This window comes from Oenanthe melanoleuca, chromosome 22 (assembly GCF_029582105.1).
Source record: "Oenanthe melanoleuca isolate GR-GAL-2019-014 chromosome 22, OMel1.0, whole genome shotgun sequence".
NCBI classification, from domain to species: domain Eukaryota; kingdom Metazoa; phylum Chordata; class Aves; order Passeriformes; family Muscicapidae; genus Oenanthe; species Oenanthe melanoleuca.
This window is the reverse complement of record NC_079355.1, coordinates 2,505,247-2,531,095: the sequence shown is the minus strand read 5'-3', so window position 1 is coordinate 2,531,095 and position 25,849 is coordinate 2,505,247. Positions and strand designations below refer to the sequence as shown.

Sequence of the window (25,849 nt, the reverse complement as noted above, 5' to 3'; positions counted from 1 at the left end):
TGGAGCCCGTGCTGAGGCTCTGCTCTGTCCCTGTGTCCCCTTGCAGAGTGCAGAGATGCCCTCCTGCCCCTGCTCATCGACCAGCTCAGCGGGCAGCTGGATGACAACTCCAGCAGGCCTGACCACGAGGCCAGCTCCCAGCTGCTGAGCAGTGTCCTGGAGGTCCTGGACCGCAAGGATGTGGTGAGCACGAGCTCTCAGGGCTGCCAGCCCAGCTCAGCTCTTCCTCTGAGAGCTCCCAGCAAAGAAACATCCTCATCTTGTGCTTTAATGAGTCAGAATTATGGTGTTTGTAGCAGCTGTGATGCTTTGCTGGGCAGCTCTTCGGAGTGGATCTGTCTGAAAAGGAGCCAGGAAAGGTTGAATTGGTTGTTATCAGTACTAGGAGCATTTATTTCCCTTTCCAGACAGCAAAATGTCATCCCAGCTGCTTTGGTGGCTTGTTCAGTAATTTGGAGCAAGTCAAAGAAGGATTAAATGGTATAAAACTGCACTTCCCACTCTGGCCATGGGAATTGTTCTGAGTGAACAGAGTGGTTTGAACTGTTCAGAGAAAACAAATCCAAGCCCCAGGATGAGTGGCATTGAGAAAAAGCATTTTTTAATGGATGAAAAAAATGTTTGATTTGAGTCAGGAGCCAGAAGAGGGAATGAAGATGGAAAAGAAAATCATTTATCCTTGTCTGGCTCTCACTTTGTCTTTATCTAATTCTTTCCCCTCCTTTGAAGTTTTAATTTAATGCTTGAATCTTGCTGTAGTGGCAGCAATTCAGAAAGTTCCCAAAATATTAAAAATTCACATTCCCAAAAACTCTGAAACCAGGTGAAACATCACATTGCTCAGGGTTTTTTTTTTTTTTCTGCTTAAAATCAGCAGATTTTCCCCCAAACTCCCCCAAAAACGGCCCAAACTAGTATTTTAGCAACACAAGAACTGCTTTGGTGGCTTGTTCAGTAATTTGGAGCAAGTATTAAATGGTATAAAAATGAGGAGCTTGCTGGTTCTGTCATGGAATAGGGACAACACTCCCTGTTCAGGCAGAAAAATGCACTTCCCACTCTGGCCATGGGAATTGTTCTGAGTGAACAGAGGGGTTTGAGCTGTTCAGAGAACACAAATCCAAAGCCAGGATGGGCTGGTGCAGCTGGGACAGCCCCATCAAGGGAATTCTCCACCGAGTGAATCCCAGAGCGTGAATCGATCCCTCCTGCACTTAAATCTCCTTTTCCCACTTCCCCTAATGACACCTGGGCCCCCCAGGGCAGTGCTGGCAGGCGGCTGTGCCTCAGGGGTGGTGTCCAGTGTCCCTTGCTGTCCCCAGGGTGCCACGGCTCTGCACATCCAGCTGATGATGGAGCGGCTGCTGCGGCGGATCAACCGCACGGTGATCGGGATGAGCCGGCAGAGCCCGCACACCGTGAGAGCCCCCGGGCCCCTGCAGCCCCTGAAACCCCTGAAATCCCTGAAATCCCTGAAATCCCTGCATCCCTGAAATCCCTGAAATCTCTGAAATCCCTGAAATCCCTGAAATCCCTGAAATCCCTGCATCCCTGCATCCCTGAAATCCCTGCAGCCCCTGAAATCCCTGCCATCCCTGAAATCTCTGAAACCCCTGAAACCCCTGCAGCCCCTGAAATCCCTGCATCCCTGAAATCCCTGAAACCCCTGAAATCCCTGAAATCCCTGAAATCCCTGCATCCCTGAAATCCCTGAAATCCCTGCAGCCCCTGAAACCCCTGAAATCCCTGAAATCTCTGCAATCCCTGAAATCCCTGCAGTCCCTGAAATCTCTGAAATCCCTGAAACCCCTGAAATCCCTGCAGTCCCTGAAATCCCTGCCGTCCCTGAAACCCCTGAAATCCCTGCATCCCTGAAATCCCTGCATCCCTGAAATCCCTGAAACCCCTACAGCCCCTGAAATCCCTGCAGTCCCTGAAATCCCTGCATCCATGAAATCCCTGCATCCCTGAAATCCCTGAAATCCCTGCATCCCTGCAGCCCCTGAAACCCCTGAAATCCCTGAAATCTCTGCAATCCCTGAAATCCCTGCAGTCCCTGAAATCCCTGAAATCCCTGCAATCTCTGAAATCCCTGAAATCTCTGAAATCCCTGCAGTCCCTGAAATCCCTGCATCCCTGAAATCTCTGAAATCCCTGAAATCCCTGAAATCCCTGCATCCCTGAAATCCCTGAAATCCCTGAAACCCCTGAAATCCCTGCATCCCTGAAATCCCTGAAACCCCTGAAATCCCTGAAACCCCTGCAATCCCTGCAGTCCCTGCCATCCCTGAAATCCCTGAAATCCCTGCAGTCCCTGAAATCCCTGCAGTCCCTGAAATCTCTGCAATCCCTGAAATCCCTGCAGCCCCTGAAATCCCTGAAATCCCTGCATCCCTGAAATCCCTGCAGTCCCTGAAATCTCTGCCATCCCTGAAATCCCTGCCCTCCCTGCCTCCCCAGGGCCTTTATCAGTGGGGTTCATTCCCCTGGGAGCCCTTTCCTCCTTCCCCAACACCTTTCATAGTGGGATTCATGTCTGTGAGAGCTCTCTCCTGCCCTTCCGCCTTTCCTGCACCTTTATCAATGGGATCCATTCCCCTGGGAGCCTTCCTGCTTCCCCTGCACCTTTATCAGTGGGATTCATGTCCCTGGGAGCCTTTCCCAGCACCTTTATCAGTGGGATTTAAGTCCCTGGGAGCCTTCCCTGTTCCCTGCACCTTGATCAGTGGGGTTGATGTCCCTGGGAGTCTCCCCTCCTCCCCATCCCTCCCTCCCGGTGGATTTTTGTCCCTGGGAGCTCTCAGTGCCTGCTGAACTCCCCTCTCTGGGTTCTGTGCCCCCCAGCCGTGGCTGCTGGTGTTTTTTCTGAGGGTTGGGATTCATGTTACCCTGAGCTGAGTCACTGGGGATGATTTCATTTCCTTTCCCTGTGCACAGCATTGTGTGTCAGTGCAGTGCCTGGCAGGGGATCTCTGCTGCATTTTGTCACCTGGGCTCAGGAGGATCAAATGCTGAGGGATGAGACCCCTCAGGGCATCTCTGACCCCTGGGGTGCTATAATTCCCCCTAAATTTTGTGTACAGCCAGGAGCTGGGGGTTTACCTGATTTTTGGTAGCTCTGGGGTCACTTCAATGTTCCACCCATGAGAACTGCAGCTGGCCCTGTTAATCTGAAAAGCAGAGATTTGTTTTGCAGAAGAGCCAGCTTGCAAAAGACCTTGAAGATCTGGTGGAGTGGATCAATAGATATAAAATAAAATCCTGTGTTGGGAGGATCTGTTTCCATGGGGGGAGGAAAAAGCAGCACCCAGATTTCAAACTTGAATTTTAGGGATTCTTGACTCATTTAGAGGAAGAAACAGTCTCAGGTTGATTTTGGGACAGAGATGGGGAGAATTCTGATCAGTGATATTTGATGACATGCCACAGTTAGAAATCACAATAAAAATAACCCAATATTTTGTGTTTTTCCCATTCCAGGCAATTTTTGTGGCCTGCATGACAGCCATCCTGAGGCAGATGGAGGATTTCCATTACAGCCATTACATCAACACTTTCAAAACCAGGCAGGACATCATTGTAAGCCAGGCTGGGGAGTGACCTCAACATCAGCACACTCTGCTCTGCTGGGTCATTTCTGTGCTGCCTTGGGCTGGTCAAACCCTCAGCAGTGGCTGCTGGGGCCAAAATTTATGGGAATTTAAATTTATTCGTTATTTAATTTATTTATTATTACATTTAAATTTATTTGTGTCACCCTTGCTGGGCACTGGGGGGGTTGCTGATTGTGCAGAGCCCCAGAACAGCATTTGTGGCATTGAGGAAAAATATATTTAATGGGTAAAAAAATTTGATTTGAGTCAGGAGCCAGAAGAGGGAATGAAGATGGAAAAGAAAATCATTTCCCTTTGCCTGGCTCTCACTTTATCTAATTATTTCCCCTCCTCTGAAGTTTAATTTAATGCTTGAATCTTGCTGTAGTGGCAGCAATTCAGAAAGTTCCCAGAATCTTAAAAATTCACATTCCCAAAAACTCTGAAACCAGGTGAAACATCACATTTCTCAGGGGGGTTTTTCTGTTTAAAATCAGCAAATTTTCCCCCAAACTCCCCCAAAAAATGGCCCAAACTAGTATTTTAGCAAGACTGCTGCACAACACAAGAACTGCTGGAGCTTTTGTCTCTTTATTCCTTATTTTGCCCCTTTATTCCTTATTTTGCCCCTTTATTCCTTATTTTGTCACTTTATTCCTTATTTTCTCCCTGTATTCCTTATTTTGTCTCTTTATTCCTTATTTTGTCTCTTTATTCCTTATTTTGCCTCTTTATTCCTTATTTTGCCCCTTTATTCCTTATTTTGCCCCTTTATTCCTTATTTTGTCACTTTATTCCTTATTTTCTCCCTGTATTCCTTATTTTGCCCCTTTATTCCTTATTTTGCCCCTTTATTCCATATTTTGTCCCTTTATTCCTTATTTTGCCCCTTTATTCCTTATTTTGCCCCTTTATTCCTTATTTTCTCCCTTTATTCCTTATTTTGCCCCTTTATTCCTTATTTTCCAATTGTTTATTGAAACAGCAGCTGGGGTTGTGTTGTTCCTGTACCAAAACCCAGCAGGAGGTTTGTGGTTCAGTTTGGGGAGCTCTTCTCCCTCTGTGCAGTTGGAATTGCAGAATTTCACAGAAATTCTCTTGTAAAAAATCAGCTCCTGAGGCAGCATGGAGCAACACAGCCACCTGCAGGTGACTCACTTCATGTGAGGTTAGGGCTGGTTTTATCCTGGCCAAATGGTTTGTTAGAAAAAGGGAAAAAAAGGGGAAAAAAGCAGAAAAAATGGGGAAAAGGGGATTTTCATACTTTTGTTAGTTTGGTCCATTTGCATTTTGGGGTTAGTCTTTGTCTTGGTTTAGTTTAGGTTTGCCCATTTTAATATATTTAATTTTTGTTGTGAGATAGGATTAGGAGCAAGAACAAGGCAGGGAATTGGAACCTTCAAAATTACAGATTTTAAAATCTTCAAATTTTCAGCTCCAGGTGATGAAGTCCTTTACCCCAAATTTGCTTTTTCAGTCTTTGGGTGGATTCAGCACAGATTTGGTTCATGTTCAGTCCTTTAATAGCACAAAGTGCTTTGAATTGACAGCAAAAAAAGTGTTTTAATTAATGAGGATTTGGGATGGAAAAAAGGAAAAGGAAAAAGGAAAGGAAAAAGGAAAGGAAAAAGGAAAGGAAAGGAAAGGAAAGGAAAGGAAAGGAAAGGAAAGGAAAGGAAAGGAAAGGAAAGGAAAGGAAAGGAAAGGAAAGGAAAGGAAAGGAAAGGAAAGGAAAGGAAAGGAAAGGAAAGGAAAGGAAAGGAAAGGAAAGGAAAGGAAAGGAAAGGAAAGGAAAGGAAAGGAAAGGAAAGGAAAATCAGGCAGATTGAGGAATTCTGGAAGTGTTCATCCAGTGAGAAAATTTTCAGGAGAGTAATGGAAAATAACAATTTCTAATCTGATTTTTTTATGCACCTTTAAATGCACAGAATCAAACCTGCCTTTGTGGTGGTGTGGTAGTTGCTAATACCAACAGAAAATTCTCTTTTACTGCCATAACTGCTTCTATTTTTGTTGTTCACTCTTGGGTTGTTGTTGGGTTTTTTTTCAGTATTGGGTTTTTGTTGTTCATTGTTCTGCTGCTATTTCCAGCCCTGGCATCATTCCCTGGTTAGCTGAGCACTTTTGGGAGTTAATTTATATCTCCAAGGTGCCCATGTCAAGTCCAGCCCTCTCCATCAGGCTCTGATTTAATTCTGCCAAAAGGATTTTTGCTGAGGCAGCACCAAGTGCTCCTTTTCTCCATCAATATCTTGCCAATCCTTTCAGCCCAAACTGTTCAGCTCAACAGATTTTTTTTTTTTTGCTGGTGATCATTTCAAGGGGACAGCTCCTCCTGTGACCTTCTTTGTGTCCCTCTCATTTTTGAATATGAATGTGCTGCTGCAGAGGATGGGATTGATCTGAGAGCTCAGAGTGGCTTTTGTATCTGCAGAGACCACAAGGAGGAGATCAATATTCCTGATTTTCCTTTCTTTTGCTCATCTCTGCTCATTTTTTTTTTTTCCTTTCTCACCCTGCAATTCAGCCTTTTTTTCCAAGTTTGAAGTCTTGTTTGGAAGGTGTTTGTGCAAAAAGTGTCTTTAATAATGTAGAATAATTCTAAATCACATCTCTGGTGTTATATTCACTGCTTCTCCTTAACTGGACCAGGAAAGATGTAACTAATTAGTGAGTGAAAATTTAGTTTCTGGGTGATTCTGTTGCATTGTCACCACTCACAGCTTTGGGAACAAATGCAATTTTGGTTTTGCTCTCTAATCCAGCTCGTGCACCCAGCACAGCTTAATTCAAAACAGCAAAGACAGATTGAATTAAACAGACCAACATTCTGTGGAATTGTTTCTCCTTGTGCAGCTGGATGGATGGGATGTCAGGAATAATTTCATTATTGGGCTGCACCCACTCAGTGGGAGCCCCTGTTAGGCAGGGCAGGGCATTGATTGCCAATCACTGTGCTCATTAATCAATGCAACCCCAAAAAATTTGCATTTCATGAGGTCACCTCCCTGCAATTCCATGGATTCAGCCTGAATTCAGAACTTTTATTTCCAACAGGACTTCCTGATGGAAACATTCATTATGTTCAAGGATCTGATTGGGAAGAACGTGTATGCAGCAGACTGGATGGTCATGAACATGATGCAGAGCAGGTACTGGCTTAATTCTGGCTTAATTCTGGCTTAATTCTGGCTTAATTCTGGCTTTGGGGCCTCCTGGACCTCAGAGGAGGTCACACAATGAGGTTGATTTTTTCCAGTGTGTTTAAATCACATTTCAGCCAGTTTTAGCCCCTGTGTGTTTGCACTGGTGGAACTGGGAATTTTCCTCCTGCCCAGAAGAGCCCTGGGGGATTTTTTTACAATTTAAACCAGAGAAGCCTTTTTGGTCTCAGTTCTGGGGGAATCACATGGAAAACTTAAAGCCAGAACTGGAAATTTTCCCTGATATCCAACCTGAGCCTCTCCAGTGCCTCTTGAGGAATTATTTTGCCTGAATATTCCCTGAATTATGGGAATTCCTGCCTGATTTAGAGGAATTCCTCTCTAATTTAGAGGAATTTCTGCCTGATTTACGGGAATTCCTCTCTGATTTAGAGAAATTCCTGCCTGGATAAGAAGAACTCCTGCTTGGTTTAGAGAAATTCCTCCAATTCAGAGAAATTCCTCTCTGATTTAAAGGAATTCTCCCCTGATTTAGAGGAATTCCTCTCTGATTTAGAGAAATTTCTTCCTGATTTAGAGGAATTTCTTCCTGATTTAGAGACATTCTTCCCTGATTTAGATTAATTTCTCCCTGATTTACAGGAATTTTTCCCTGATTTAGAGGAATTCTCTCTGATTTAGAGGAATTTCTCTCTGATTTAGAGGAATTCTTCCCTGCTTTAAAGAAATTTGTAATTCCTCCCTGATTTTGAGGAATTCCTGCCTGATTTATAGAATTCCTGCCTTTTTTTGGGAGCATCTCTTGCTGCCTCCTGAACTTCCACATAGGATCTGCAAACCCAGAGCTGCAATGTCATTTATTTTATTTACAGAATCACCTTTATTTGATGGATTTTTTTTAATTTTTTTAGGGTTTTCCTGCGAGCAGTGAACCAATTCACCTCCGTGCTCAACCACTTCTTCCTGGATCAAAAACATTTTGAGCTCCAGGTAATTTTTTTTTCTTCTGGATCCCAGACCTGAGAGAACAATGAAATCCCATTTTTAGCAGGCTGGAGCTCACTCTGGTTCCCCTCTGCTCTGGGTTTTTGGTGCCTGTTGTTGCTTTTCCTTTGAATCCTCCCATTTTCATCTCATTTTCTCTCCCCCAGCTCTGGAATAATTATTTCCACTTGGCTGTGGCATTTCTCACTCATGAGTCCCTCCAGCTGGAGAATTTCTCCCAGGCCAAACGCAACAAAATCATCAAGAAGTGAGTTCACATTTCTTAATTTCACATTTCTCAAGTTCAAATTTCTTGATTTCATATTTCAGCCTTTTTTTTTTTTTTTTTTTTTTTTTTTTTTTGCTGTCATTTGGGCTGTTCCAGACACTCCTAGGGTGGGAGGAGGTGCTGTGGAAATGCTGATTCAGCCAGAGTGACCAGGACAGGATGTCAGGGCTGTAAATTGAATTTTTTGCTGGTTTTCAGTTTGGTCAGGCAGATCTTGAACTGTTTTAGCACCTTGCCAGGATTCTGTCCACTGAAAATTCCCTTCTGCAATTCCTCAGCTTTTATGGAAGTTGGGTCAGGGGAATCCTAAAAACCCTCCAGCTTTTTAATCCCCCACCTTTTACTTTTTTTTTTTTTTTCAGAACCATTCATAGTCCCAAACCAGCAATTTTTAATCACTGAGCAGCTTTTACCTCTTCATTTCCTTAGAATCAGTTGCCTGGATAATTCTGAGCATCCTGACACAGACTTTTTGTTTTTTCAACTTTTTTCAGCATCATTTCAGTGCTTGGACCTTTCTCATCTCTTCCTTTCAATCCTTTTTCCAGGTATGGGGACATGAGGAAAGAAATTGGCTTCAAAATCAGGGATATGTGGTATAACCTGGGTGAGTTCCATTAAAGAATTCTCTTTATTCCAGCTCTCAAGCTGACTTTTAAAATCTTTTATTTCCTTATAAATCTGCACGTGTTTAATGTGGGGAAATGCATTTCTAGCTCAGCACAAAAACCTCTTTTTTCTGTGAATAACTTGGAAAAGCTGATTTTTTTTTTCACATCAGCTGCTGAGATAATTTCTTAGATTCCCTCTAAAGGATGTTCTGCCATGTAAAGGATGAGTGGGATTTTTCAGAGAGGTTTTTTTTTTGTGATTTATAATTCAGCTCCATTATTTCCTTGGGTTATCCCTGAATTTTGGAGCTGTAATCTGTTAATTCTTCTTTAGGTATTATCCACATAAAATCCTCATTCTGAACAGAGTGAATATTTTAATTTATTGTGTGAATAATGTTCTTAAAACATTGGGAAATCCAAATCCTGCCACTGGATGGATTTGACTTGAAATTTCTTGCAGGTCCCCACAAAATAAAATTCATCCCATCAATGGTGGGGCCAATCCTGGAGGTGACCCTGGTCCCTGAGCCTGAGCTGAGGAAAGCAACAATTCCCATTTTTTTTGACATGATGCAGTGTGAGTTCAACTTCAGTGGGAACAGGAATTTCCACATGGTAAGGGATGCCAAATATAAAAAATAATATTTTATATATATATATATATATAAAATTTTAATTATTATATATATTTATTATATAATATAATATACTTTTTATATATATAATATATATAATATAATATAATATATAGAGATATTAAATACAATGTAATATAGATGTAATATGTTAAAAACAGATTATTTAACAAATAATATTAATATATAATATCATATACAGTATAATATTACATTGTATATTAATATTCTAATTATATACTATATTATAGTATATAATATATGTTATAGTATATAATATATGTTATATAATATATATTATATAATACATGTTATATTATATATAGATATATAATGTATTATATATTATATAGAATTATATTAATAGAATATTATATATACAGTATTATATATACTGTAATCTTATATTCATATATATATGAATATAAAATAATATGTATATAAAGTAATATATAAAAATATACTATAATACATGTATTTGTAATATCTACACAATACTTGTATCTTCACTACAAATTGTCCAAGGGGCAAAAGAAAAATAAAATATTTTAGCAAAACCAAAGTTTCCAAGGAACTTGGAAAAGGCTTCCAAGGTTAAATAATAAAAATAAAATCATTGGTGTGTGGTTTTAAATAAAAGTGTGTAATGTCACATAGTAAAAAATATAGAATTTAAAATTTTTAAATATTTTTTTTGAAATAAAAAATTGTAAAGCAAAAAATTCTTTTCCATGAGTCTAAGTACTAAGTACTTATAATTAAATAATTAAATAAAAAGGTCAGCATTGCAAATCACAAGTAATTAATTGTTAAGTTAAAAGTAAAAATAATTTAAATATTAATTCTTAATTCAACCATTCTTAAAAAAACTTGTAAAAAAAAGATAAATCTCCTTTTTTAACTTGATAACTAAAGTGCTGTAAAAATCACTATAACATAAATAAAAATTAATAAACATCCAAGTCCAAAACAAAATTCCATCTCTTGCACATTCAATCCCAAATCTAAGCAAAAACAATAAAAATTGAAAAAACAGCACTGAGAACATCCTGACCTTGGCCTGTGAACCCAGGGGGGGTTTTTTTGCCTTTCCAGTTTAATTTTTTTTATTTTTTATTATTTGCCTTTCCAGTTTGTTTTTTTTTTTTGCTTTTTTTTTTTTTTTTTTTAATTTATTATTCTTTTTATTTGCCTTTCCAGTTTGAATTGTTTTTTTTTTTTTTGTTTTTTTTTGCCTTTCCAGTTTGAAAACGAGCTGATCACCAGGCTGGACCAGGAGGTGGAGGGAGGCCGAGGGGATGAGCAGTACAAGATCCTGCTGGAGAAATTGTGAGTTTTATAAAGCACCTGCGGGCTCTTTTTATTGCTTTTTAAAAAAATTTTATTGACCTGCTTTTCTAATGCCAAGAAGCCCTAATTCATCAATTATTCCAGTGGGCAGGGAGCTGGTGCAGCTGCAGTGATCCTGGTGCTGTGCAGGTGTTGTGGGGCTGATTGCCCAAAAATAAGAAGTTTATTCTGCACTTTTACCTAAACTGGAGATGGAATTCACAGTCGGCTGCCACACTGGGGAGAGGGGCTGCAGGTGGAAGAGAAAAAATTTAAAGCAAAGTTGGAGCTTTTAGCAACAAAACTCAATTTTTTTTTTGATCAAAAAGTGCTGCCTGAGTTGGGTGTGTGAGTGTGTGTGTGTGTCCTGGTTTGGAGGACAGGTGTCTGACAATGAAGGCAGAAACTTCTCTTTGAAATGGACAATGTAAACCCCCTTCCTCCTAATTATTATAATTGTGAAATTAAGGGGCTCTCAGGCAAAGATATGGGAATAGGAATAACAGTTCTTTACTAGGAAAATGAAAATAGAAATGCAGTATTACACAGAACAATCCCAACCCTGCCAGAGTCAGAATCCAAGCTGACACCCGTCAGTCAGTCAGGGTGTTGGCACAGTCCCATTCAATGGTGGCTGCATCCTCCTGCAGGGGCAGATGTGGTTCAGCTGGAGCAGTGCTCCTGGAGAAGGTGCAGTTTCCTCTGAAGCTCCAGGGATGATGTGGAAGGGTCTGGTTTTCCTCTGGAATCCAGTGGAAAAGGCTGCTCTGGTGTTCCAAATCTCAGTTTTTATCTGGGTAGGAAATGTTTGGCTCCTCCCCCTGGCTGGAGCATCTCCCAGTGGGATGATGGAATTTTATCAGTCATGCCCTGGGACTCACTGGCCATTAACAGGAGATATCTCCTGGAGGGAGGATGGGCTGTGGGAAGATAAAGATGATTGCCCAGCTGGTTTAAAGATGGCCCATTAACAGGAGATATCTCCCACAGAGATCAGGGTCACTACTCCAGCTGGTTTAACAGCTGGTGACAGAATCCAGATTTTGGTCACATCCTGTATAACCCAACACAGAGTGTCCAGCACTGAGTGTCCATCCAGGTTGGGGTTTTTGGGCAATTCACACCCAGATCCCCTGGGGTGTCCCTGCAGGCTCCTGGAGCACTGCAGGAAGCACAAGTACCTGGCAGCCCCGGGGGAGGTGTTTGCCCTGCTGGTCAGCAGCCTGCTGGAGAACCTGCTGGACTACAGGACCATCATGCACGATGAGAGCAAGGAGAACCGCATGAGCTGCACGGTCAACGTGCTGGTAGGGGCTGGGGACACCTGTGGGGGGCTGGGGACACCTGTCCTGAGGCTGGGGACACCTGTCCTGAGGCTAGGGACACCTGTGGGGGGCTGGGGACACCTCTCGAGGGATGGGACACCTGTCCTGGGCTGGGGACACCTGTGGGGGGCTGGAGACACCTGTCCTGGGCTGGGGACAGCTGTCCTGGGGCTGGGGACACCTCTCTAGGGATGGGACAGCTGTCCTGGGGCTGGGGACACTTAGCTGGGGCTGGGGACACCTCTTGTGGGATGGGACAGCTGTCCTGGGCTGGGGACACCTCTCAGGGCTGGGGACACCTGTGGGGGGCTGGGGACACCTCCCCTAAACTTGGCACATCTCCCCTGGACTTGGAACCCCTGCCCTGGACCTGGGGCCCCTGCCCTGGGCTGGGGACACCTCCCCATGGCTTTTCTAGACCCCCTTGGAATTATTTTTGGTCTAGGGGAGGATTTTAATGAGCTCCTCCCCTGATTAATTCCTCGTGCCATTTTTGGTGAATGATGTGCCCAGTTCAGAACAGAAAGTTGTGCAGTCCAAAATCCAGTCACTGATCCTCCAGCCTGGGGGTGCCTGGCTGAGGGTTGGGATCCCTGTTCCCCTCAAACAGCCTGTTCAACTTGAAACAAGATTTCTCTGATTTGGCCCTTTTTTGGAGGTGCTGGTGCGAGGGGAGGGTCCCAGGGGTGCATCCACCTGAGCAGCCAAAATGGCACCAAAAATCCCTGAATTACCTAAAACTGCCCAAGTTACTTCTCTGGAGATGATTCTGGTGCTGTGCATTGCCAACGTTGGATTTTTCTGTTGTTGGCAGAACTTTTACAAGGAGAAGAAGCGAGAGGACATTTACATCAGGTGGGCTGTGCCCCTCAGAGCCTGGAGAAGCTTTTGGTGCTGCCTTGGCCACAGGAGCTTCACAGGAAGGAATTGCTTTTGCTTTGCTCAGGTATCTCTACAAGCTCAGGGACCTGCACACAGACTGTGAGAATTTCACAGAGGCTGCCTACACCCTGCTGCTGCACGCTGAGCTGCTCCAGGTATGCAGGGTTGGGATTTCAGTGAGGCACAAACAGCTCACAATCACCAAAACACTTTTTTTCCCTGTTTTTAATGTGATTTTATCACCTTACAACCATCTCCCTTGCTTGGCTCTGTAAAATGAGGCTGATGATTGTGGTGGATAGAGCTTTGAGACAGCTGCTGCAGCATTCTCCTCCTGTTGTTTGTGTACATAGATACATGTAAATATAAAATAAAATTAAAAAAAAAATCCCAGGAAAACCCAATAACTTTGAAACCTGTAGGTACCAGTGGTCATTCAGGGGCTTCAGATTCCACAGCAATATAATTATAATTACAATATCTATCTATATATCTTTATCTATATCTAAATATAAATATAAATCCATCTATATCTCTATCTCTATCTCTATCTCTATCTCTATCTCTATCTCTATCTCTATCTATATCTATATCTATATCTATATCTATATCTATATCTATCTATATCTTTATCTATCTATATCTAAATCTATATCTATAATGATATAATGATATATAATAATATAAATAATATAATACAAAATAATTATATACATATAATACATAATAATGGTATATTGTAAAATATAGAAATATTATATATTATATATTATTATATTTATGTAAAATATGTAAATAAGTAATATTAACTAATAATGATAAATTAATAATAATAAATATAATAATGATAATTTAATAATGATAAAAGTTATGATTAGCATCAGTTTGTTGCATCCTCCTGCTGCAGTGAGCTGGGGGAGAATGTCTCAGGTTTGTATCTCTGCTTTTGAGGGATGAGGGATTTGAGTTTCCCACTGTAGGATTTCTGGGAATGTGCCAGTGCTTTCACTTTGCCTTTCCCTGTGCAGTGGTCAGAGAAGCCCTGTGTCCCTCACCTGCTGCAGAGGGACACCTTCTGTGTCTGCTCCCAGCTGGAGCTGAAGGAGAAGCTCTACCAGGAGATCATTTCCTTCTTTGACAGGGGCAAGGTGAGTGCCTCCCCCTGTGCCCCAGCCCTGCCTTGGCAAGTTCTCTTTGCTTTGCTTTAGGATTTCCTTGCTGGGAACTCGTGGCTGGAAGCAGCTGTGGCTCCACAGCAGGCTGGGGGTGGGCCAGGGGTCCCTCCAGCAGGGCCTGGAGATGTTTAAATCCTGAGTCTGGGCTGGCCCAAGGGTGTCTGGAAGGTGAAGCTGTTGGAGGGAGGGAGCAGGGCAGGTGTTTTCCTGCCTCCCCCTGGCAGTGGCTCCTGTCAGGATTTTGGGATTGCAGGGACAGAGGATTCCCAGGCTGGCCCTGACCCTGGGAGCTGCAGAGGGTTCTGCCAGGGCTGAGTGGCTTTAAGCTGAAATGAGGGGAATTTAGAGGGGATTTTGGGAAGGGATTCCATCCTGAGAGGGGCTGGGATGGAATTCCCAGAGGAGCTGTGGCTGCCCCTGGATCCCTGGCAGTGTCCCAGGCCAGGCTGGAGCACCTGGGACAGTGGGAGGTGTCCCTGCCATGGCTGGGGGTGGGAATGGGCTTTGAGTTTTTCACCCAAAGTTTGAATTTTCCACCCAAATTCTCTGATTCCATGATGGGACAAACCCAGGGACCCCCTGTCCCAACCCAGGACCCCCTGTCCCAGCCCAGGGACCCCTGTCCCAGCCCAGGGACCCCTGTCCTGCTGCTCCTGGAGGACAAGAGCACCTGATTTTCTCTCCCTGCTCTCCAGCCCTGTCCTTCCTCCTCCCAGTTTGTCCTGTCAGGATCTCAGTGGAGACCTGGCTTTGCAAACCACTCTCAGATCTCCAAATCACAAGATCTGTACGACTGTAACAATCCCTGCAAATAAAAACCAAAAAATAAATAAATGCACAGCAGAGTCTGAGAGGGGAACCTGGCAGAGCATGAAAGCAGTGCCTGAATTAAAATCAGCTGCATTTTTGTTTACCTAGCTGTGCTAATGAAGGATTTTAACTGAGTCTTTCATGTTGTTTGTGCTCTTCTTCCCCCTCCTGCCTGTCCTCACCCTCCGTGGAGATGTGGGAAAAAGCCATTGAGCTGAGCAAGGAGCTGGCTGACATGTATGAAAACAAAGTTTTTGACTATGAGGGAATTGGAGAACTCCTGGTAAGGATTTTTTTCTGCATTTCCAGCAGGCTGCTGACTGCTTGAATTAATACTGTTCAAGCAGGATAAGCCTAAAATAAATTTATGTTAAAGACAAACAAACCAGCTTAACCCCCTGGCTTTGTGAAGGTTAGTAGGAGAATAAACATCTTCTCAGTTTCTTTTGACCTCCTAATTAACATGATAATACCACGTGCAGATGTTTAGAATTCTTGGTTTTTACCAAATGAAGTGACAACCAAGGGGTGTTTCCAGGCTCCATAAATCTCCTCACCTTGTTATTTCTGTGGTGAAAGTGCTGGGCATGAACACACAGCTCTAAAATCCTCTTGGCTCTGAATTCTGCTTTTTAGTGGTTAAGGGTGGAACCAGATGGTCTTTATGTTCTCTCATGGCAGAATCATCTGCCCAGCTTTATTTCTGCCAGTTCTCTGACATTTGTCACCATTTGTGTCTGCTCACTTGCAGAATATATTTATATTTGTTTTCCCCCCAGTGAAGGATTTCAAGCATCCTTCTGGAATCCTAAAGCCATGGCATTGTCCTCATGCCTGCAGACCAGGAAATGGGAGTTGGTTCTGGCCCAGACAAAGCAAATATTTAATCAAGTAAATGGACAAGGATGAGAGACTGCATCAAAAAGCAATTCTGTGTGCTGAGGGCAGAGCTCAGGGATCAGGGAGTGGGGGCTGGCAGAGCTCAGACTATTCCAAAGTGAAAATGTGATTTTTTTTTTTTTTATTTTCCAGAAAAAAAGAGCAACATTTTATGAGAATATCATGAAGGCCATGAGACCCCAGCCTGAGTACTTTGCTGTTGGATACTATGGGCAGGGTTTTCCCTCCTTCCTGAGGGTGAGGATCCTTCCCCAGCCAGCCCTGCCCTGCTGCACACCCTCAAAGTCACAATTTCTGCACAGCTCCCAGGAAAATTCGGTGCCAAACTCCTTTTCCTTTCAGTGGCACTGCCAGATCTAAATCCCAGGAGTGCTTCAGAGCATTTCAGTGTCTAAAATGAGACAAGTCAGAGGTGAAATTTTTTATTATCAGCTCAAGTGGAGTCAGGGTGTTAAAATAGGTTTTTTTATTATTCTTTTATGTTCTAAATTCTTCTGTGGATTTAAGCAGAATTTACCTTTTATATTTGCAAATTATACAAAATTGAATTATTGATCAATATATAATTTGTGTATATATAAATTATATATACCTCTGAAATGTGATTGCTGCTGTTAGAAAATGTTCAGAATGAAGAATTAATCCCATTTCTTTTCAATCAACCAAATTTTCAGGACAGGGATTATTTCAATGATCAGGGAGAGTTTGTCCCACAAAAGAATTCAAGTGCAAAGGTGTTTCTTATTTAAAACAGCTGCTGGACCTGTGTGGAGGACAGGAATTGCTCAGATCCAGGGTCAGCAAGGCTGAAAATATTCCTGTTATTTAAAATTCATTTTTCCTTATCAAGCCTGGAGCTGTTTGAAGTTCTGGTGTTCAGTGGAAGAGCTTAAAAAAAGAGAAGAATGTTAAGTTAGAACTGTGTGAGGAGAAGGCATGGAAAGCTTTCAACTTCATATTTTGGAATCCATCCCTTCCAGAAACCACTGCCAGGTGGAAAAATAACTGGCCATGGTCTGGTGTTGGGTGTGTAGATATTTTGGATATTTTGGTCAGGAATGGGACTGAGGTAAAATCCTCACCTGAACCCAGGGAATTCACAGCAGGGGCTGGCAGGCAGCAGGCAGGTCCCTGAATTTAGGAATTTCTGGGCACATTTATTTTGTTGTTAAAGTCAGCTCCTGGCTGAGATTCTGAGCCCTGGCAGTGCTGGGTGACTCTGGGATGTGTTTGTTGGACATCAGCACCTGCTGGAGGCTGTCCCTGCTCATTGCAGGTGGCTTTAAAAAAAAAAAAAAAAAAAAAAAAAGCTCCTTCCCAGCTCCCTTTGGTGATTCTCTGTGGATAAATTGATTTTTTGGACAAACTTGAGGTTCTGTACCCTCATTCCATGTCCCTCCCTCACCTCTCCTTCCAGCTGGGATCAACCCTTCCCACAAACCAGCTCTGGGAAGGTTTGGAAAACTCTGTCCCACTGCTGTGTTAAATTTAAATTCCCTTTTCCCACAGAACAAGATTTTCATCTACCGAGGCAAGGAGTACGAGCGGAGGGAGGATTTCAACCTGAAGCTGCTGACTCAGTTCCCCAGTGCTGAGAAGATGACCAGCACTGCCCCTCCACCCGAGGAGATCAGAGCTTCCCCCAAACAGTGTATCTTTTGGGTTTGGGGTGTTTTGGCACTCCCAGAGCAGTGGTGATGAGTGAGGGGTGTGGGGGCAGCACTGGCTGGGAGGTTTCCACCTCCAGAGCTCTTGGCTGGGTTATCTCAAACAAGCAGAGCAGCTGATAGTTAAAAAGGTGATTTATTGCCAAGCACATCTTATTACAAAGCAGTCTCAGGAGGCAATGGCAAAGCAGCAGCAATAGCAAATTCAGTGGCAATAAGTGAATGGTTAAAAGCCACAATGGCTAAAATCACCAACTCTCCCCAGTACAAACTCTTATATGGGATTTTTCCAACAAACTAAGACACAAACTCAGACCACCACTCCTTAACCTATTGGAATTCTGGTTTCTCCACCACTCCTTAACCTGTTAGAATTTTAATTTCTCCACCACTCCTTAACCTGTTAGAATTTTAATTTCTCCACTACTCCGTAACCTATTAGAATTTTAATTTCTCCACCACTCCTTAATCTATTAGAATTTTAATTTCTCCACCACTCCTTAACCTGTTAGAATTCCAGTTTCTTAGCACACCAGGTGTTATGTATAGAGCTACTCATACAATCTGTCTTGTTCTATATAAAAAATGTCAGCAATATTCTATTATAGCTCTGTTATGTCTAAGTCCTGTCTACAACTGTGGGCCTGGAGCCTCCACTGAAAATATCAGTATATTTCAACCTTCAGTAGAACTCACTTTGCTACTGTGGAATCTAAATCTTTCACTTACTAAAAGCACTAAAGCTCACCCTAAACTTACTAACTTACTTAAATGTGTGAGTGGCTGAATATAAACAATCCATCCAAAGGCTTTAATTCAATCCCTGCACTCTGATTCCTCCCTGAAGGATTCAGAGAATCCCCCAACTCACTGACTCCAACAACTGGGTATGAAAATGGGGCTCCCCAGAGTTGTAAGGGTGGGTCTGAAGGTGTTGGGAGTTAAACAAGTTGCTGTCAGGGTGAGGAGCAGATTGCAGGGAGGATTTCCTGTGGTGCTGACTGCTCCAGCCATGGTGGGACCCAGTTTTTATTTCTGGGTGAAAATGTAAAATGCAGGGTATGAAAGCAGGGTGAAAAGGGAAGGGCTCTGCCTTGCTCCTTGCAGTGCTTTGCCATTTATCAGCTGCTGGGCTTTGTGTGTTTTATTCCGCTGAAAGTCCCTTTGTGAGAAAGTTGTTGGGTGCAGAGCCCTTACTATTTTTTAATTCTGATTTTCCCCCTTGCTGGTGGGACTCAAGCTGTGTCCCAAGCTCCCCATCAGGCTGAATTGGGAGTGTGAGCCAGTGGAGCTGCTCCAGATTGCTGCCAGTGGCTTCAGGCCGTGGCTCCTGGAGGATGCACACCAGGAAAAGCCAAATTCTGGGCTTGCAGCCTGTGCTCAGCTGGCCAGGCTGGACAATCTGCAGGTCCATGTTGGCCCCCAACCCCTGTGCACAAAGCCAGGCAGTGACAGCAGATGCTTCCCCTGCAATCCTCCTGCCAAGCCTGAATCCACAGAGGAAATTAAATCCCATTCACACTCGGTAGCAGAAATGCCTCTTCTGTTGCTGCTTTGGTTCAGCTGCTTCCTTTGCATCTGTTTGTGTTTGTTCTGGTGAGCCTGGCTCAGGATGAGCCCGAGCTGCAGGGTTGGGATGGGATCTGAACCTTCCCAGAGTTTGGGGTGTTGGGCTCTGGGATCAGCCCGAGCTGCAGGGTTGGGATGGGATCTGAACCTTCCCAGAATTTGGGGTGTTGGGCTCTGGGATGAGCCTGAGCTGCAGGGTTGGGATGGGATCTGAACCTTCCCAGAGTTTGGGGTGTTGGGCTCTGGGATGAGGGGAGCAGCTGCAGGGTTTGGGTTTGGGACAGGCTCTCCCTGCACTCCCCAAACCCCTCCTGAGAGGATGAGCAGTGCCCAGACCTCTGCTGTGTCAGGCTGACCTTGCTGGGCTTGGTTTTATTTCCAGGCTCCTTTAACCTCCTTTGCTATTTTTTTTTTATTTCTTTAGATTGTTTTTTTGCTCTTTTATGACAAAACACCTCATCATTTTGGTGTGCTGAGCCCCAGGGGTTCCCTGCACCCCAGAAAAGCCCAGTCCCCCCCAGCTGAGCACTGGGAGCTGTGCAGGGCTCAGCAGGGCACCAAGCCCAGCCTAACAGGCTCTGCTGAGACCCAGTTCAAGCCTGGTCTAGCAAGGCTCTGTGGTTTTGGGCTCAGCTTTGGCTGCTGGCTCCTCACTGCAGGCAGGGTGGCTTTGCTCTGGCTCCCCAAACACTCTCCAGAGCTGTCTCAGTGCATTAAAGGATGTTTGGGGGCTGCCTTAGCCCCCCACTGAAACATTCCCACTTCAGGGCATTCACAGAAATCATCTCCCAATGGGCTCAGGTTGGCCAAGCTCTGCTTTTCCAGCCAGGTTTTGGCTCCTGTAAAGCCTCAGCACGGTCCTTAAAGCAGAATTTTGGAGGAACAGAAGTGCTTGGGGATGCAATTTCTGAGATATTTTTTTTAATGTCTGTCATCACTCACAGGTGCAAAAGCTGAGGGTGAAGCAATTCCTTTGTTCAGTTGAACCATGAATTTAAAAAGTGAGAGGGAAGGAGCCTCTGATAAATAACTGTGAGAGAAGAGTCAGATGCATCCACAGAACCTCCTGCAGAACCTTGTTTCCCTTTTTTCTTTTTCTCCCAAAGTGGAAATCAGTGGTGCCCAGGATTCCCAAACATTTTCACCAGGAATTTCAGCAGCTGGGAGTGTCCAAGGAGCACCCTGGGGTGGCCTGAGGTGTCCCTGCCATGGCAGAGGTGGCACTGGATGAATTTCAGGTCCCTTCCCATCCAAACCATTCTGGGATTATTATTTGCAAATATAATAAATATTTTATTTTTGGGTTTTTAATTCACAAGGATGCAACATAATGCCTGTGATTGGTGATGAATTAGTCAGGTTTGAAGAAAAATGTTTAATGAGGGCACAGGGAGTTGTGGAAAAGTCTGACAGTGGAAACAGGAAGGGTTTTTCTCTCCCTCTCCTGTTTTCCCAAAAGGGTTCCTAGTTTTTCATCCTTAACCAGATGTGCTCAGATGTGCAGTGCTTCATTGTAAAGCCTGTGATGAACCTGCCACCTAATTACAAAGATAAACCTGTTCCTGAGCAGATCTTAAAGTAATTTATTTTTCTTTTCCCTCAACATTTTCTTTGTGTTTTCCCCACTAACTTGGGCACAAGGTGCTGTGCCTTTGTGCCTCGTGTAAATTGTGTAAATTCATCCCCACAAACTGTGAGGAAACCCTTGAATGTTTGAGTGGGGAGGATGGGAGTGAGGAAAAATCCCTTTTTTATTCTGCTTCTTCCCAGCTACTACAGAGCCAACGAGGTGCAGCAATTCACCCACTCCAGACCTGTCAGGAAAGGAGAGAAAGATCCAGACAACGAGTTTGCTGTGAGTCCTTTCCTTTGGTTTGGTTTGTTGGTGGCATTTTGACCAAAGTGTCACCTTTTCCCTCTCCCTGTGCACATGGAGACTATTCCCTATAATAACCACTGACATTACTAAATTAATGTTACTATTTCTAATCACCAAATTTAGTGTGTCACAGTTTAAGCTAGAAGTTGTTTTTTCAGTTTTCTTGCATAGGAAAATTCTGAGATATTTTCTTTACTTGCAACATGTATTTTTGTTTGTGAAAATCCTTCTGCTTGGTAAAAATATCTTTTGTTTGAGGTGGATTTATTCTTTGCTTTAAGTCATAAAAACTCCTTCCAACTCACTTTGCTCTCTTAGTTACCCAGTAAGACTGGCTCAGCAATTCTTTTCTTCTATATCAAAACTTGTTTTCATTTCTATTCCTTCTTCAGATTCTACATTCAAAGATCTTTCTGTGATAAATATCTGTGAGACCCTCCTGTCACATCCTTATCCTTCCCAACAGGGGGTGATTCCAAGAGGCTCCAGAGCTGGGGTTTGAACACTCAGCATCCATCAGAATCCAGGAATGTGGGGCTGTGTGAGCCCAGCTCCCCCATCCCAGTCAGGGAAAGTGGGAATGGCTGTGGAGTCTCTTCCAGCCTCATTCCACACAGGAGAGTTGAATTGCAAGACCAATATTTTCCTTACATCTTTTTTTTTTTTTTTTTTGCCTTCTCTGCCCAGAACATGTGGATAGAAAGGACAACCTACACCACAGCTTATTCATTTCCAGGCATCCTCAAGTGGTTTGAGGTCAAGCAGGTCACCACGGTGAGTTCTCCACGGGGGATCTCCTCCTCTCCAATCCCTCATGGAATAAAGCCTTGGAACACTTGGGAATGCCAGTCCTTCCACTGCACAGATAAAAGCAAAATGTTTAGTTTCTTACTCAGTGGAGAGGAATAAATCACGGAACCGTGGAGTCCCAGATTGGTTTGGGTTGGGAGGACTTAAAATCATCCAGTGTCCACCCAGGGACACTTGAACTGTCCTTGGGCGCTCAAGGGATCAGCTCCTGTGGGAATTCCATCCCAGCCCCTCCTCACCCTCACAGGGAAGGATTTCCTCCTAAAAGTCGAACGGAGCTTTGAAATGTTTGTTCTGTGGCTCTGAAGAAAGGTTCCTTCTGTTTCTGCTGTCCCCCCAGGAGGAGATCAGCCCCCTGGAGAACGCCATCGAGACCATGGAGCTGACCAACGAGAGGATCACCAACATAGTGCAGCAGCACGTGTGGGACAGGAGCCTGCCCGTGCACCCCCTGTCCATGCTGCTCAGCGGCATCGTGGACCCCGCGGTCATGGGGGGCTACTCCAACTATGAGAAGGTGCCTGGGGCCCCTCTGCAGGGCTGGGGGTGCTCAGCACTCAGGGAGAGTCTGTGGGGTTCTGTGTATGGGGGGAGACGGTGCGGGACAAAACTCAAGCGCTCTGTTGGAGCTAAAGGTGACAGTTGTAGTTTATTAAAAAAGAGCCTGCCAGGGGCTGCCCAGCATTGCCCCAGAGCAGGATAAAGAGATGAAAATAGGGAAAGAGAGAAAAGGAAGGGGAAGGAGAGAGATTTAAAAAAAGGAGTGAAAGAGAGCGACTTCCCATTTACAATACAATAAATCTCTTTCCATGATGAATATTCTAATTTCCAAGAACCAATCTAATCCAGGATACAAATTCTGTAGCATTTACATGCAGCCTATAGGAATCCTTATATTAGCACAGTGTGTTACATTTTAAACTCTGAGATCTGATCTTTGGGCGCTGGCAAGTCTTTTGTGACCTTTGGAGTTGCTCTCTGGCCGAGGGCATTGTTCAATCAAGAGGGGATTACCTTCAGGACCATCCCATTGTTTCATGGTTATTCAGTAACTAAGGCTTGGCATCTCAAACGTGGCTTTCATTTCAATTTCATTCATGGTTTCTATATTCCCAGAATCTGAGCATTCATATTTGTAAGATTTTACTGTTTCATCTTTTCCAACAAGAGTCTAAAGGGGCTCCAGGAGAGCTGCAGAGGGATTTGGATAAGGGATGGAGGGACAGCACATAGGGAATGGCTCCCCCTGGGAAAGTGGAGATTTTAATGGGATTTGGGAGGGAATGAGGGTGGGGAGGGGCTGGGATGGAATTCCCAGAGGAGCTGTGGCTGCCCCTGGGTCTCTGGAGGTGTCCAAGTGTCCAGCCTGGTCCCTGAAGTCCTTTCCATTCCAGAGCACTGCAGGACTCTGTGAGCTGTAGCTGCTGCTGGAGCTCTGCTGTGTGCAGGGCCCAAGCAGGAGCTGGGAAGTTCAGTTCCATGTCCAGTTCCATTTTTAGTTCCATGTCCACTTCCATTCTCAGTTCCATGTCCAGTTCCATTCTCAGTTCCATGTCCACTTCCATTCTCAGCTCCACATCCAGTTCCATTTTTAGTTCCATGCTCAGTTCCAGGCTCACTTCCATATCCAGTTCCAGTCTCAGCTCCCTGCCTAGTTCCATTCTCAGTTCCGTGTCCAGTCCATTCTCAGCTTCATTCTCAGCTCCTTGCCCAGTTCCATTCTCAGTTCCATGCCCAGTCCCTTGTCCAGTTCCATTCTCACTTCCACAACCTGTTCCCTGTCCAGTTCCATGTCCAGCTCCATGTCCAGTTCCATGTCCAGCTCCATGTCCAGTTCCATTCTCAGTTCCACATCCAGTTCCATTCTCAGTTCCATGTCCAGTCCATTCTCAGCTCCATTCTCACCTCCATGCCCAGTTCCATTCTCAGTTCCATGCTCACTTCCATGCCCAATTCCATTCTCAGCTCCTTGCTCAGTTCCATTCTCAGCTCCCTGCCCAGTTCCATGCCCAGCTCCACATCCAATTCCATTCTCAGCTCCATGCCCAATTCCATTCTCAGTTCCATGCCCAATTCCATTCTCAGTTCCAATTCCAGTTCCATTTCCAGCTGTCCCAGGCACGGCCCTGCTGGGTCTGTGTGTGCAGAGCTCAGACAGGAGCAGGAAAGGACAAGGAGCAGAGGTTTGCACTGGCACTGAGGTCAGAGCTCACATTCAGGGCTCTCAGGGCCAGAGGAGGATCCAGCTGTTCTGGGCCTCCTTTGCAGTGGGAGAAATCAGAGTCCTGCATTGTGGCCACAGTGACCCCTGCAGTGCTCCAGCCTGGGGATGGTGTGGCTGGACAGTGCCCAGCCAGGGAGGGACCTGATGGACAGCAGGGTGGACATGAGCCAGCAGCGTGCCCTGGTGGCCAAAGGCCACTGGAACCTGGCCTGGATCAGGGATGGTGTGGCCAGCAGGAGCAGGGAGGTCATTCTTGCCCTGTGCCTGGCACAGGTGAGGTCAGTTCTGTCCCCTCAGTTCAGGGAGGACATTGAGATGCTTGACCAGAGGAGGCAACGAGGCTGGTGAGGGGCTTGGAGCACAAACCTGTGAGGAGCAGCTGAGGGAGCTGGGGGTGTTCATCCTGGAGAAAAGGAGACTCAGGGGTGACCTGATCACTCTCACAGCTCCTGAAAGGTGGCTGTGCTCAGTGGGGTTGGTCTCCTTCTCCAGGCAGCACTGACAGAAACACAGGACACAGCCTCAAGCTGTGCCAAGGGAAAAATAAGTTGAATATTAGAAAAACGTTTTTCACAGAAAGAATAACAAAGTAATGGAAGGTTGGAGTCACCATCCCTGGGTGTGTTTAAATAAAGCCTGGATGTGGCACTGGGTACTGTGGGTTAGTTAAGGAGTTAGGGCTGGGTTGGACTCAGTGATCTTGGAAATCTCTTCCAACCTGGTGATTCTGTGATTGTGTGGTAAGAACCTGCTCCTGCCTTGTGGGCAGCCCAGGTAACAGAGAAAAGCCAAAACCTGGCATTTCTCCCCTGTAGATTGGAAATTAAAAAACAAAAGAGGTTTTCTCTTGCCAGCAGCTTCTGTGTCTTTGAGTCTTGCAACAGAGCAAATAATTCGAGAAAAAAAGCAGCATTTCCTGTACAGGTTTACTCAGCTGACTTCACTTGAGCAGTGTAGGTTGTTCTTTTTTGTGGTGTTTAACTCATGCTGTTGGTTCCCTCCACCTAATGATGAAATTCCCAGCACAAAATGCTCTGCTTGTTTCCACAAACCGGGTGGAATGTGGTAAAACAGATTTAATTCTCCTCAGCTGTGTCCCAGTCCCGTGAAATGAGGGGCACACGTTAATTGGGAGAGGGGCTGCTTGTTCTGGGTCTAAATCTGATTCCAGAGGAGTTTGGATGCTTTCCCAAGGCTGGATTTGGCCTTGAATCCTCCCACTTTATGAATTAAGGTTGACATCAAGTTTAGAGTTACGAAAGTGGGAAAGCAGTTAAAACTAGAAAACACAAAGTCTCTGCACCCACATCTGGAAATACTCATTTCTGGTTCATATTTTCCTATTTCAGCTGCAGATCAGTGCAGAACATTTGGCTTTTGTGGGAGGCTAAAACCTGAGTTTTAATTGTTTCACTTTAGCCAAAAACCAAAGCTGGGTTTTTAACATCTTTCCTCTTGAAATAATTAAGCACTTTCAAGGAAAATCCTCTGGGACTAACCCAGAGCCCTTTCCCAGGCTCACTTCCATCCTGGAGGATCAAACCCCCAACCCTATAAACTTGTACCACAGTCCAGTTTTACAGAAGTAAAAAAAATATTTTCAGAGGCTGAAAGAGCTCAGAGATGCAAATGAAAAACTTATTAGGGGGTTTATCTAGCAATAAAAAAAAAGAAAAAATATTCTGACCAGGAATTGAGATCCATTTCAATGGGATACATAATGGGAATTGGCACAATTATATCTGCTGGGTCTTTGTAGCCAGCCCCAGGTGAAAAGCAGGGATTTAAGGGCTGAAATCAAGGGAATTGCAGCAGGAGCTGCTTTGCTGTCCTTGGGGCAGCTTTGGGTGTCCTTGTGGGCTGTGGGACACTCACTGCTGAAAAATAAAGAGGTGAAGTCAGAATTTGAGGTTTTGGGTCTGCCACTCATATTTAAGTGAGAAGTAGAAGTGATGGAATCTCAGTTACTCAGATTTTAGTGCTGGTTTGTGAGAAGGGGA

The 25,849-nt window shown here is 44.4% G+C and overlaps 1 protein-coding gene across 1 annotated transcript in view; it reads left to right on the top strand.

Moving 5' to 3' along the window:
• Positions 1–25,849, top strand: part of DOCK5 (dedicator of cytokinesis 5) — an 86,130-nt gene that overhangs the window by 47,240 nt on the left and 13,041 nt on the right. Inside the window, exons 26-45 of the mRNA XM_056508723.1 lie at positions 47–183; positions 1,323–1,418; positions 3,481–3,579; positions 6,651–6,745; positions 7,669–7,747; positions 7,909–8,009; positions 8,579–8,637; positions 9,105–9,259; positions 10,523–10,608; positions 11,759–11,915; positions 12,748–12,788; positions 12,880–12,970; positions 13,844–13,963; positions 14,994–15,083; positions 15,833–15,937; positions 17,210–17,351; positions 20,433–20,514; positions 20,707–20,791; positions 21,503–21,589; positions 21,966–22,142. Coding sequence (XP_056364698.1) covers positions 47–183; positions 1,323–1,418; positions 3,481–3,579; positions 6,651–6,745; positions 7,669–7,747; positions 7,909–8,009; positions 8,579–8,637; positions 9,105–9,259; positions 10,523–10,608; positions 11,759–11,915; positions 12,748–12,788; positions 12,880–12,970; positions 13,844–13,963; positions 14,994–15,083; positions 15,833–15,937; positions 17,210–17,351; positions 20,433–20,514; positions 20,707–20,791; positions 21,503–21,589; positions 21,966–22,142 — 2,084 coding nt within the window. The remainder of the gene's footprint in view (positions 1–46; positions 184–1,322; positions 1,419–3,480; positions 3,580–6,650; positions 6,746–7,668; positions 7,748–7,908; positions 8,010–8,578; positions 8,638–9,104; positions 9,260–10,522; positions 10,609–11,758; positions 11,916–12,747; positions 12,789–12,879; positions 12,971–13,843; positions 13,964–14,993; positions 15,084–15,832; positions 15,938–17,209; positions 17,352–20,432; positions 20,515–20,706; positions 20,792–21,502; positions 21,590–21,965; positions 22,143–25,849) is intronic.